General features: G+C 37.5%; 2 protein-coding genes across 2 annotated transcripts; both read left to right on the top strand.

Annotated features, from left to right (window-relative positions):
* Positions 1–10,939: 10,939 nt before the first annotated feature.
* Positions 10,940–12,028, top strand: LOC108063562 (uncharacterized). Its single transcript, XM_017150694.2, has 3 exons — positions 10,940–11,188; positions 11,477–11,647; positions 11,739–12,028. The coding sequence occupies exons 1-3, from the start codon at positions 10,940–10,942 to the stop codon at positions 11,907–11,909; spliced, it is 591 nt and encodes a 196-aa protein (XP_017006183.1). The 3' UTR covers positions 11,910–12,028.
* Positions 12,029–12,405: 377 nt separating this feature from the next.
* Positions 12,406–13,124, top strand: LOC108063563 (uncharacterized). The gene is made up of 3 exons (XM_017150695.2): positions 12,406–12,651; positions 12,720–12,890; positions 12,954–13,124. Exons 1-3 carry the CDS (start codon positions 12,406–12,408, stop codon positions 13,122–13,124), a joined length of 588 nt encoding a protein of 195 aa, XP_017006184.2.
* The last annotated feature ends 654 nt before the right edge of the window (positions 13,125–13,778 follow it).

Raw genomic sequence — 13,778 nt, forward strand, 5'->3', positions numbered from 1 at the left:
TGCCTACTTTCAGGCGATTGTCGCTAGCAAAGAAAAAACAGGAAAAAAAGCGGTAAAACTTTTCAGAAAAAATTCAAAAGGCGTTAAAATGATTTCGAGAAACTTTTGCCTTACGTGACTTTGGCCCCCAACATCGGCGACCACTTCGCTGAGCCTACATATTGTTCAATTTCCGACCGGGCCGCACTGACTGAATCAAAATAGGTGGCATAAACAGCAGCCGCGGCAACAAAAGTGTTTGGGGACCCTGCGCGATGGGTATAAAATAAAAGTTTTCCACTTAAGGTTTATGAAAAGTTTAAGCCCGGCCGGCGAACCCAGGGGGATGTCCCTCTACATTCACACCTCCTTCCGGAAACGGAAACTACGGTCGAAAAATGATGAATACGAACCCAGGACCATCTCGAGATCCCCGGCCAATACAACAACAACAACAACAGAGGGATGCCGGCAATGGCTATAATATCCTTGGACCTGCTCAAAGATTTTTCGCAATAAGGAAACGTCGCCCTCTAGCTGCTGCCACCTTCGACTTCCTGGCCATAACCACTTAGGAGCCACCAAGTTTTTCCCACACAGCGGCGGGGAAAAAGGAAAACTCCCTAAATGCAAATAATAATGTAATTGCCGGCAATTTTCTTGAAGTCTGTTTACCTTTCGCTTCAGCGTTGTTAAACTTTTATGAGATTTGGACTGAATTTTAAAGCATTTACACCTGGCCCGCGCAATGACAAATGAGCAAATGAATTGAACCCGATTGCGGGGCTGAGAGCCAATTTAAAATCAACCCCCTCCCCCTTGGCTAATTGCAGGTCGGACCCACTAATTGAGTGCAAGTCAAGCAAATCGGCTAATTAGCAGCGGAGGCAATCTAAGCGGACTACGGACTACGATTGAGCCGAGAGAGCCCAGGACCGGTGAAAAGGATATGCAATTTGCACGGACAGGACACTTGATCCGAGGCGAAGCGCGGAATTGACAGGCCGACCGCAATATTCCGGTTTAATGCCTTATTAATTGGCTGCTTAACCGATGGAATGGGATTTCCCTCGATTTCCCTGTTGGCTAAGGTAACTTAAAAACTACATTTGGTGATGCACTCGAAATGGAAATACAGTACATTCAAATAAGATGGGAATTAATTACAGAAAAATAACTGGGTTAGAGAAATTCTATTTATAATATTACTAGGGTTGTTTTCTCGTCTGTTGGTTAAATGTAAAGTATGGTATAAACCCTGAAATCGAATGGGAACTCTGAGTTTAAGCCAAAAGAAAAAGTTCTTAAAGTATGAAAGCTATAGCTACAAATTATACACAGGGTTTATGCAATTTATAATTATAATTATTCTAATATCTATTTTCGGTAAGTTTAACATCAATGTTTTTTCAGTTATTTTTTTGCCATCATTATTATTAAATAAAATTAAATATTTTTGTCTTATAACATATCTTAAAAATTATGTATTTTAATTTAATTAAATTATGAAAGCGTTTTTAAAACCATTTAAAAATAATTCCTTGTGCACTCGTATGACTTCTCGTATATGTAAATGAGCGTGCATATTTTTCCGACTCCACTTGCGGTCTAAGTGCTAGGCCGGAGTACATTTCGAGAATGTTTTCGGATGTCGCCGGCAAAGACCAAGACCAAAAGCAAGACCAAGACCAGGAACACGTGCCGAGGGGCAAACACGTGCCAACGGGGGCAACCACGTCGCCCGTTGACTTTTCATAGATTTAGTAGTACATTTTTCTTGGGGCCACAGAGCAGCGCCACTTTGCCGCTGAGCCGAACGCACCGCCAAGTTTTCTGTTTTCCGGTGGGTGGATACGTGCCACATGCCACATGTGTCGGCGGTTGAAGGAGCAGGGGCATACATATTTATTTGAGCTGCGCATAATGAGCGTTATTTATATTTAAGCAGCTGCGGAGCAGACACAAATCGTAAATAAAACGTTTTAATTTATTAGGCAAGTGATAATTCCCGAACTCGTAGGCCTGGAAGAGGCCATAAAAACGATATGCTAATTGCAAAATCGGATATCCACACTTTGAGCGACACAAAGTTCGAATTTGTTCAACCCCAGGACAATCAATCAAATTAACCCAATGCCCAAGGCCAAGTGGCAAAATGCTTAAATTGATTTGTTGGCCTCTCGGCAAGGTCAACCTTTGACGTCAGCCAGACGTCTAAATTGAATCAGTTAACGTGGCTAGGAAATATAATTGGGAAAAGGGAAAAACTAATTGAACTCGAGCAACCGTGGTAGGTGAAACCCAAAGGCGATTGATTTCGTAACTTAAAATTAAGGGAAATAATAAATGCAATGTGAGGTCAAATAAATATACTTGTTTATATATATTAAAAGCAGGTAGTTTTGGGCACACCTGATATAAAGTATATCAAATTCATATATGAATGGAAAAAGTAAATGTAAATACTTAATACAATAAAGTACTCGAAATTTGAGGAAAATCTTAACTTGTATTAATTTTATTAATTTAAGAACCACTATATATAATTTGTATGATAAATGGCTAATCGATCTAAGCACCTGCGTGTCCTGAAGTGTCCTTTTCTTTCCAATCTTATTACTGCATCTGGGGGTTCCATTAGGACTGAGCCAGCTTCTTCTTCTTCTTTGGCCCCCAAAGCTTATTATGATAATTGGAAATTATATGTAACAAGAGAGAACGCTATAGTCGGGTTGTTGTCCCGACTATCTAATACCCGTCACTCAGCTAAAGGGAGTGCGAACGCTGTGTCGGGTTGGTGTCCCGACTAATAATCGTAACTCAGCTAAAGGGAGTGCGAGGGAGATAGATATATAATTTTTGATTGCGTATAACTTTTTAATGAATGGTCCGATTTGAAAAATGTCTTCTACATTTCGATAGGTATAAATATACACAACAAAATTGCATTTATACTTCTCGGAAATCGTTAAAGATGTGGGCGCAGGACCCATTTTAAAATCGTTAGTGGGCGATTGTGGGCGTTAGAGGGGGCGTGGCGCTCGGCTAAAATAAACTTGCGCTGCGTAGGAAGCCAAAGAATATGTGTGGGAAATCTCAACCTTCTAGCTTTTGTAGTTTCTGAGATCTCAGCGTTCATACAGACGGACAGACAGACAGACGGACAGACGGACAGACGGACATGGCTAGATCGACACGGCTAGTGATCCTGATCAAGAATATATATACTTTATGGGGTCGGAAACGCTTCCTTCTAGCTGTTACATACTTTTGCACGAATCTAGTATACCCTTTTACTCTACGAGTAACGGGTATAAAAATGATGACTTAGCGGCCAACGGGCCTCGAGACAATCATCTCAAGCCAAACTAGCATTTATGCCGCATTAATCAGATTATTAATGGCGCATAAAAGAATGAAATGGCGAACGTAATTGAATACTAATGCAATCAATTAAAGTTAAACTCCGGGCACACGTGCAAGGAAGGACGTAAATCCTAGAGGGGAAAGTCCTTTCTTCAGAGGAAATGGAGATGCGACTAAAAAGCGACTGAAGTGCAGTGACGACGGCTCGTCCAATGCTGATGAGTTCAATCAAGTTGTAAACATGATTCCACATTCCATTAATGCGCCGCCAGTTACACAGAAAGAAAATTCGATATGAAATAGGGTTAATTCTGCCTTAATTTATATTAATAAAAATCCTATATGATTTATGTCAAATATATTATAGGATTGATATTACATATTGCATGATATTTAATATGATATTATATATCAAATGTAGTATTTTTTATAACAAATAATGTAAAATATGATTAAAATAATATTTCTTCATATTAACCAGCACAATTTTTTTCTGTGTAGTCAGAGACTCTGACTCAGTAACTCAATACACAATCAACGGCGTTTTAGAGTTCATTTGCGTGGTATAAAAAGGGAAATCAAATCATAAAAAATAATATGCCGCTTTTGTGGAAGTCGGGACGCAACAGGATGTGTGGGTGAGTAGTCCTTTGGAGGGAACAGAACAGACAGCTGAAGAGGAAAAGGGAATCAGCATCGACATCGAAGTCCTTACCTTTGGCATGCCGACAAGGAGACAAGAAAATCCCCATCCCCATTCTCAGTTCAACTTCAAATTGATGCAATTTATGAAAACTTTTGTGCGCTCAATTGCAAATACAAGTGTACAAAAGTACAATCTCTGTCATTTTTATGCACTTCCCCTAGTTATGCCAAAGCAATTTCTCTCTTTTGGCAAGTTTGCTTTCGTTTTCGCCCGAATTCCTATCTTGATTTCCTAGCCCTTTTTCTTTTTTCTCTTACAAATTTTTGTACTTTTATGTACCGTTTTCTTTTTTTCCCTTTCGTGCATTGTGCGGCAAATTAAGCGCATTGCAAGTGATTTGATTTGCTTTCATATAGAAAATACTTGAAATATCCTTTGCCATAGCAGCAATCACTTTAAAGTTGCAAAGGAAGGAAGGCAGGGACTGCGAACGAAAAGTAATTCCCGGCTAATGACTGTCATTTGTATCTGAAAACGAAAATGAAAATGAAATGTGCGCCACTCCTGACGGCATTTATTTATTTTTATGGCAAAGGGCACAGCGCGTGTCTGTAATTACCGCCAAACATTCAAAAGTTCCGCCAACGAATTATGGCATTTTATAAGTTTGAGTGAGTGCAGCAATGTCGGAGATCCAATCCCAGGAATCCCAGGCGGGAGAACAACCCAGGCGGAACTGCATTTAGGAAACCAATTCAATAAAGTGCTATTTAAAAATTATGTTCATTGTTCATTTAAATAAAAATTCTTTAAAAAATGTAAACTAATTTGATTGAATGAAAAATATATTTTTTTAGATTCATAATAAAATGTACTAAACATTTTGTAAAAAAATTCTTTACTTTTAGATCTAATGTAATTATGTGTATTGTTTCATAAAAAATTTCTAAAAAATTCTCAGCAAATCTCTAAATTAACGTGCATGTTGTTTCATTCAAAATAAAACCCAGTTCATTGACCCTTACTGGCTTCCAAAACAATCCTCAGTCAACCCCTAAACTCTAGCTACAAGGCCTTAAAAAATAACAGCAATGAAATAAGCGCAGCATTTATTTACAACAGAGCCTAAGGACTTATAACAGCAGAAAACGTTCAGCAGTCTGAAAAGGACTGCCAACAGCTACTTTTAACAGGCTAAATCCTAACATCTCCTGTACAAACTGACTGACAGCAGTGGCTTTTAACAGAACAGAGGCAAAACATTTCAGTAACATGAAAGCCACCCCTCAATTTCCCCCTCCTTTTTCGAACATTGCCCCGTTGGCAGGGGCTTTGATCCTAACAGAATGCTAACTGGGCTCTGAAATCGCACTGGTAATGTTAAGTTGCAGGCAGTGTAAAAGGAAAGCCTGTAGCCCAAAAAAGGCCTGTTAACTGCTGTTTTGAGGGCTTTTAATAGAAACTTTGGCAACTGAAGCCTGTGAAACTCAGCACATAAAAAAAACACACACACAAAGTTTCTTTTTGATATATGAAAAAAACAATTTTTTATTTAAAAAAATTAAGAACGGTTTATTCAATATATTTTTTTTTTCATTTTTTTTTTGTTTGAAGAAATACTTTAAAAAATCGTTTTAAATATTTGTAAGCTGAATCTTGCTTTATGGAAACCTTTCAACAGCTAATTTACTCAAACTTTTAAAAATTATTTTTGTTATAAAGAAGTATAGATAAACACATTTCGTTCAGTGTACAATGGGAAGTTCATTTGGCAAATGGAAGCTTCACATTTAGCTGCCGGCTGATGAGGTGGAGATGTGGGTCTGAGCCAGGCCAGTGGCTTTTAGCCCCTTTAAAATAGTTTTAATTGAATTTATTGATATTTTAGAGGAGAGCAGAGATAGAACACACACAACCAACCACCCACTTACAAGTCAAATGCAAACCCAACCTAAACAAAATGAACTGGGAACCGAAGCTCTGGGCTCTCGGTTCTCAGTTCTGTGATCTGGGAATTGGAATGTAAGGGGGCTCTGGCAAATGTGGCCCAGAAAAACCAAAGTTTAGTTAACTTTTCATCAGGCTAATAAAGCGTGCGTCTTTTTGGCAACAAAATGGCGGCAATGGAGAGACAACGACACCAAATCAATGCTCCAAAGTGTGTGTGTGATTATAGATGCGACTAATGAATAGAAATGTCGTCCTTCAAAAACTTTTCGGTTGCCAGGCCAAGGAAAATCCTCCATCTTCCCTCTCGCTCTATTTGTGTGGGTTAATGAAAATCTGATTTTTGTTCCGTATCCCACACACACACACACATCTTATACTTTCAAGTTGACTTTGAGTTTTTGGCTTTTTGAGGGCTCAAGGAAGCGTGGCAGAAGATTTGCGGCTCACTTGGAATGCAAAACTTAAATGCGTGCCATATGAATCGTTAATTGTGTGGGCGTGGCAGCGGGGCGGAAACGGATGCGGGCTGGAAGAGGAAGAGAAGCGGCAAGGAGCCGCATAGAAAATCGAGGAAAAGGGTGAATAATAAACGAACTTGGTAGAAAATTGAGGAATATGAATATGGGAAATTATTGGAAAGCTTACTTCAAGTTTCATAAATGGAAGATATTCTCTTGCATTTTTAATTCAATTTATTTTTGACATTTTTGGCACTTAGAAAATGTTCTTAAATTAGAAATCATAAATTCAGGTTGCTAAAGTTATTTTGATTTAAATAATGACCCAGTAATTTTCATTTCACTTCAACCTTATTCACTTTAAAAGTATTTTTAAGCCCTGAAATAAAACTGAGTGAAAGCTTAAAAATACAAAAATAATGACTCACTTAGTAAATACTATAATATCAAGTCAGGCAGCTATGGCAAATATTTTCATGCTCATTCATAAAATTTGACATTAGCATATTGCATTTCCATTGCGTTAATGTGACAAAATGACAAATGAAGTTGGTTTCGCAGTCGCTCGAGATGGCATTGCCAGTCGAAAGCTGTCTGTCTCGTTTCATTTCCTCCGCCTGCCTGTTCGCCTTCCTTCCGGTTGCTCGAATCGTATTTTATGCGTTTCGCGGCAAACTGCACTTGAATCTGCATTTGCATTTCTCCGAGCGTGGCAAAAAGCAAAACACTCTGACAAGCGTTTACAAACTCGCCAGCGCGACAACGCCAGCAATTGATAATTGATAAATTGATTTATGCAAACAAAAAATAAAGAAGGAATAAAAGAAAGAATCTCCCGAGGAGGCTACATACACATATACACAGAAGAAAAAATTCAGATAATATCAGATTGATATGTGCTGGTTGGTTCATATCATTTTGAGATGAATAATTAATATGTTTATATTATTTTACATTATTTGTTAAAAAAATACTGAATTTGCTGTTTTATATGATATGATAAAATATCATGTTGATATGTTTCAATCATAAATTTGACATAAATCAGATCGGCTTTTTATTGATATGAAATAACGTAGAATTGACATTATTTCATATCGAATTTATTTTCTATGTATATACACAAGTAGAAGTCTTTTATCTGTGCCACCACCCACATTCGGATCCTTAAAGGACGAAAACAAAAATTTGTAGCACATCCCCAGGCTGACGTGACAACCGCAGGACATACAAAAGATATAGACATTAAACCCAAAGGCTCAGACGGCGGTTCTGCTTCCAAGTACCCACTACCCACCGACTACCGACTGGAACATACAAAATCAATTAATAAACAATATGAAACGAAATTTGCAATTGTTCGTTATGTCCGCTGCAGACTTGCCCTCTCGACAGCTTTTGTGGCTATTTTTGCTCGCATTCAATATATGTAGGTACCTAGGATTTTTTTTTGTAAAAGCCCCGCTTGTTTTTCAGGGCCTCGTGATTGCCTAAAGTCGCTTGCAGACCCATTGTACTGGGATTTGGTGTCATTATTGTTGCTGTGGTTCCTGCTGATTGACCCACGCCCCCTCACGTTCCAATGGCAGCACCATCACCATCGGCATTGCCAACCATATTCCCGTATCAATTTCCATTTTTTGCGAAAACACTTTCTGTTGTTCTCGGCGCTCACATATCAGTCTATTTATACACCTGTGGGCAAACCAGCAGTGCTTTGGAATTTATAAATTTATTATATGATTAACAAGAGATTCCAGGAGATTTTTGTAATAATTGGAATTAATTTTATAATATAGGGGTGCCACAGAAATAGCTGGGTTTTTAAAATAATATTTAAATATAAAAATAGGTGTTTAAAAGTATGCAGTAATATATTTTTAACCAAACGGGATATACAAGAAGACGACGAGTTATTTCAAACTCTTAAATACTTCTGTGGCAACCGCCATATAAAGTCAAAATACGAGTGAAAAGTATAAAATAGTTCCCAAGTTAAAAATAACCGAATTTTATTTTAAAACTTATTAATTTTTATAAGACACAAAAATTGTTTTTTAATTTTCACAATATTATAATCTTGAATGCTATTGCCCTAGGTGCAACTGTAACCCCCATGATTGCAGATTTCGTTTTGGAGCTGTGTGTATATCTTTTTGCATGTGCACTGCGACATTTAAACCATAAGGACAAACAATTCTATATGGTAAACAAGTCACGTGCCACTTGTGTTATTGCTTTCCGTTGCCTTTTTCAGTGGGTGGATAGGGGGCAAGATGTCGGCTTAATGGGCGGCACCACGCCCACTTGTCTGATGCCTGCCTCCATCTCGCAAATGCCTGCCAAAGCAGCTGGCATTATAAACTTAATTAAAATATCGGCAGACAGTAATAAATGACAGCCCCCGAAAGCAGGCAATGTTTTCTTTTATAAAGGCAAGCGGCAAATATTTAAGCACCCACACATACATATTGTGAGGATATACGCGGCCGTGTGTGTATTTATAGACACACATCCCCGCGAACATACACACACAATGGCGCTACAATCACAATCACAGGTAACTGCTACATGTGTAAATATTTACAAAACGCGCCAAGCGTCGACAAACCGACGCCAGGCATCTTCACTTTGCCGCCAACGAGCGGGTAACTCTTTCGCTTCGCCCAGGAGCGCCTCTTGGGCGGTAGCGGGTTAGAGGGCTTAAGAAAAAATATTATAAGCTTGATAGACCTCTTAGGATTTTCATATTCTTTTAAGGATATTTTGGGCTGAGAAATTCTTTTTAATATTAAAACTGTGCGAGTCCTGGTGCTTAAGTCGTGTAAATGTCACCTTTGGTCCTTCGAGCCGAATAGTCAAGCAAACAAATCACCATCTACTCTATACTTGATATGTGCTTAAAAGTTTTTAAAAGCTGAGTGAAAAGCTAAGTGACTTGAAAGACATTATAATATTTATTAAATTTTATGATATCCCAGAGATAAGACCTAAGGTGACCCCGATCCTGAATTTTTAAACTTTGTGACCCTTAAAAAATTCGGATTAGCATAGAACTATAAACTGACCTCTGATTTTATTATGTTTAAAATTATATTTCAACTTGTACAAAGTAAAACTTACATATTTTGGGGAATAAATGTAATAACTACCTGATTAGCTCCAGTCTGCACCTGTGTTTTCACTCTCCCACGCAGCCAAACACCGGTTTATTTATGCCTTTCGATATTTATCGCTGTTGCTTTATTTGTTTTTGTTGCTGCGACTGGGGCTTTCAAGAATCCCCCCCATTGAAAGTGGGTGGTATGTGGGCAGCTGGCTGTGTGTTTTATTCCCTTTTATTATTATTATGCTGTCATTTCTGTTGTCGCGACATTGTCAGCCAACGTTGTGTGTGGTCCCTTTTACGGGTACGGCTAGGATATGGATGAGGATATGGTGGACTCGGGAGCAGGCATGTCGAAATCGAAAGGGTTTTACTTGCCACGTTTTAACCAAACGTTTTATGTGTCATCATAACGGTTTGCCACTTTTAGGGATCCGAATCAAAACGCTTTACTACTCCAAAAAGTAGTCATAATTCAGGACAGAAATCAATTTGTGAACTTCAATACGATTACCAAATACCCAAATCATTTTGCGTAATTTGCTCCCATTTCCAAGCCTTTCAATATGTCTCATAATGTCAACGAAGCAATACATATATCAAAAAATCTTCGAGGAAAGTCGCAGGGGTGCTGTAAATTTAACAATTTAGGGCCCAAAAAAATTTGACAAGTTTTTATTACTTGTGTGTTTTTGCGTAGACCAGAAATTACACTCACATTTTTATATAATATGCATTCATAATATATTTAACACAAATAGGGTTGAAGCAAAGTTCCCACCCCCCAGAAAAAAAAACTCCCTAAGCTCACCCCTCTTTTGAATGCATGCGTGGTATAAAAGGCAAATCGTTTAAACTCCCTGCTTGCCCGCAGGTAAGTAATAGCAAAAAGTACGGGCGAATGAGGAACAACCCCTAGGGCACTGCAATGTACACATAGGATAATAGCTAAACCAATTTGAATATTTTATATTATTAGCGAAAGATGAAGTAGCTAAGAAATATTTTGTGTAAGAGAGATCATTTTACTGATCCATAAACGTGTTTCAAAAACATCTATGTTAATAAAAGAAATGGGCAGGGTGAAATCCTACGAAAGATATGGCTTTCAAAAGTATGCTACACAAAATGTTTACTGAAAACTCCCCTCATCATAATTATGGCTACACCACTGTTTTTATTTAAGTAATATTTATTTTGCAAATCATTTAATCTTCAAAACTCACATCTAATTAATAGGCTATACTAACAAGTTTTGTGGTTAGAGGTTGATATGTAATTAGCAATTACACATAACAGGTAGGCGATTAGACAGGTGGTGTAGAAAACTATGTTAGGTGAAGAGTAATTAATATTATTAGCAGAAGCTTGCGTGCTTTTGCAGAGTATATATTGGTGTAATCGACAACGAATCAGTTGTGTTGCTCAAATACGATGGAACTGAAGGTAATTCTACTGGCGGTGCTCTCGTTCTTATACCATTCAAACGGAGCCGTGTATGAACTGGTTGTCTACGATGAGTATATATTCAGCAGTTGTCCTGATCCTGCGCCCGGCACACTAGACATACATGGCTTCTTGGACCTTTCCGAGTTCTCAACTGAAATGGATTCGGATGGAGGAGTGACTGTTAGCGGAAACACGACATTGGTGTGGGACATCCAATTGGGGGATCGCGTAGAGGTAACTAGGACCTTGATACAAAGAAAAAACATGTGCAGGTTAATTTAATATTTTTTAAAGATCAAAATTAATTCATATCATTTTGGTATGAATAAAGATTAAGGTTATCTTATTTTACAATATTTGTTAAAAAAAAATACTACTATCAAGTGGATATGTTTGAATCATAAATTTGACATAAATCATATCGCCTCTTTATTGATATGAAAAAAGGTAGAAATTAATTAATTAAATTAAATTAATTCTGTGTATCAAATATTAAGCTTTAATGACCCATGTATTTTGCAGTTCGCAGTAAAACTTTTCTATCTGGATAGAGGCACCTGGACGCCGACAATGTTTTCCGTGCTCATTCGGGATTTCTGCAAAGTTATGTACGACAAAAATCAAATATGGTATAATGTCTGGACACGACATATTACCAACGATATCAAGGATAAATGTGTTAATGTTCCAGGGGTAGGTTTAAATAATCGTGTATACCCTATGTTCACCTTAAAAATTGTATATTATTTATTGTCATTTTAATTTTCAAACGATTTCATTTTAGATGAAAATAATGTTGGAGAAATATGTTCTGAACTTGACAGTCACGGGTCCGATACGTGATGGTCGCCACAAAGCCTACGTAACGTTCCGAGCTTTCGACGCTTTCAATGTCGAAAGGCCAACAAGCATATGCTATGAGATAATAAGCGACCTTTATAAAGTTCAGAAATAATAATGTATACTTTATAATAATATTTCAATAGTTTTTCGCCAAACGTCCAACGTGCACAAGCTACACCAGTAAATCGAAGGCGTACTTTGTTTGTGCATTATTATTAAAGAAAATTACTCAGCACTGTTACAAAAATACCACACCAACAAAGACCAAAAAAGTTCTTCGACAATTTTTTCGTAAAGAATTTTAAGCTAACCAAATTGATGATAATATCTGCAAATTTCTTTTACACTATTAACTAAAAAATATTTGTGTATTGTATTGACCTTACACCAACCATGAGCTAAGCTTTACTCTACAGGAAATGGGGTGTTCTACACATGCAAAACAATTAGTTTATTGAGATGTATTTATAAAACATGCTGGCTGGAACTGAAAACTAAAAACAAGCTAATTATTAATAATTAGCTAATTAATCTAAACAGCATTACGTGATTCTGGAAAGTATATATAGGTTTTGACACCCACGATGGCGTTAAAATTCGTGATTATAATGGACCCAAAAGTAGTCCTACTGGTAGTGCTCTCCGTCATAACCCTCGCGAATGGAGCTAAGTATGAGCTTCTGATATTGGATGAGGATATATTCAGCAGTTGTCCTGATCCAGCTGACGGCACACTTGACGTAAATGGCTTGTTTGATTTATCAGAGTTGACAACTTCTATGGATGCTAATGGTATAACCGTAAGCGGAAATGCGACATTAAAATGGGACATTCAACTTGAAGATCGCGTACAGGTATTTAGGTCCCCTGATTCACATATATCATATGTCATATATCATGACATATCATGAATCTCTCCCAGATGGACGCTAAGCTTTTGTATATGGACAGAGGCACCTGGACACCCACAATGCTCGGATTTACTGCAAAGGACTTCTGCAAGGTTATGTACGAAAAAAATCCGAACTGGTACAAATATTGGACGCAGTATATAAGAAATGATGTCAAGGATAAGTGTCTTAATGCTCCCGGGGTAGGTATATTGCAACAAATTTTATGAAACATCTGTGAGACGTTTGTTCTTTTTGTATTGCAGACAAAATTCATCTATGAGACCTATGTGCTTAATTTGTCCGAAAGCGTCACGGGTTCTCTTCGGGAAGGTCGATACAAACTGAACTTCATGTTTAGAGCTTACGACTCCTCTGGAACCGAGCGGCCCACCCGCATTTGCTTTGAGTCGCAGGGCGATTTATTTAAAGTGTAATCGACAAAATCACGATGTTAAAAATATTGGATATTTCATAAAATAATAAAAATATAAAATAATTATCATTATATCGGCGGTGACACAGAAATGGCTACGTGCCGAATTCATACGAAATTGTTATGGACATCATTGCAAATTCTAGCTACTGACCTACTAGATATAGAATTTAATACTTGCGTCGGGAAAAATTTTGGGATTCAAAGTGAATATGGAGGTACAACAGATATTTTTTAACGGGTTAATGTTATACAAATTTATGTAAGTTTTTAATATTAATTCGATTTAATTAAGATAATGACGAACTATTTAATTACAATTAAATTGTTTAAAGCGAATTTTACATTTTTGAATTGTGTTTGCCTTATAGATCTTGCTGAACTCAGATAACCTGTAATTTTTATGAAATGAAGTAGTACACGTGCCAAACAATTGGGTTTTTTAGAGGTATTCATTATAGATAATTAAAGGCTGTCACAAATTTGGGCTATTATTTATAATCAAACGAAGCATTGCGTGGTTCTGGAAAGTATATATAGGTTCCAACAGAAATAGCAGCATCACAAGTCGTGAGCATAATGGACCTGGAAGAAATCCTACTGGTGGTGGTATCCATCATAAGCCTTGCATCGGGATATAAGTACGAACTTACGG

This window comes from Drosophila takahashii, chromosome 3R, assembly GCF_030179915.1.
Source record: "Drosophila takahashii strain IR98-3 E-12201 chromosome 3R, DtakHiC1v2, whole genome shotgun sequence".
NCBI lineage: Eukaryota > Metazoa > Arthropoda > Insecta > Diptera > Drosophilidae > Drosophila > Drosophila takahashii.

Bases quoted from the DNA above. Each gene is read 5' to 3' on its own strand.
- LOC108063562 (XM_017150694.2), top strand. From the start codon at position 10,940: ATGGAACTGAAGGTAATTCTACTGGCGGTGCTCTCGTTCTTATACCAT. The intron at 11,189-11,476 runs GTAACTAGGACC...TGTATTTTGCAG, and splicing joins AATTGGGGGATCGCGTAGAG to TTCGCAGTAAAACTTTTCTA. The intron at 11,648-11,738 runs GTAGGTTTAAAT...ATTTCATTTTAG, and splicing joins AATGTGTTAATGTTCCAGGG to ATGAAAATAATGTTGGAGAA.
- LOC108063563 (XM_017150695.2), top strand. From the start codon at position 12,406: ATGGACCCAAAAGTAGTCCTACTGGTAGTGCTCTCCGTCATAACCCTC. The intron at 12,652-12,719 runs GTATTTAGGTCC...AATCTCTCCCAG, and splicing joins AACTTGAAGATCGCGTACAG to ATGGACGCTAAGCTTTTGTA. The intron at 12,891-12,953 runs GTAGGTATATTG...TTTGTATTGCAG, and splicing joins AGTGTCTTAATGCTCCCGGG to ACAAAATTCATCTATGAGAC.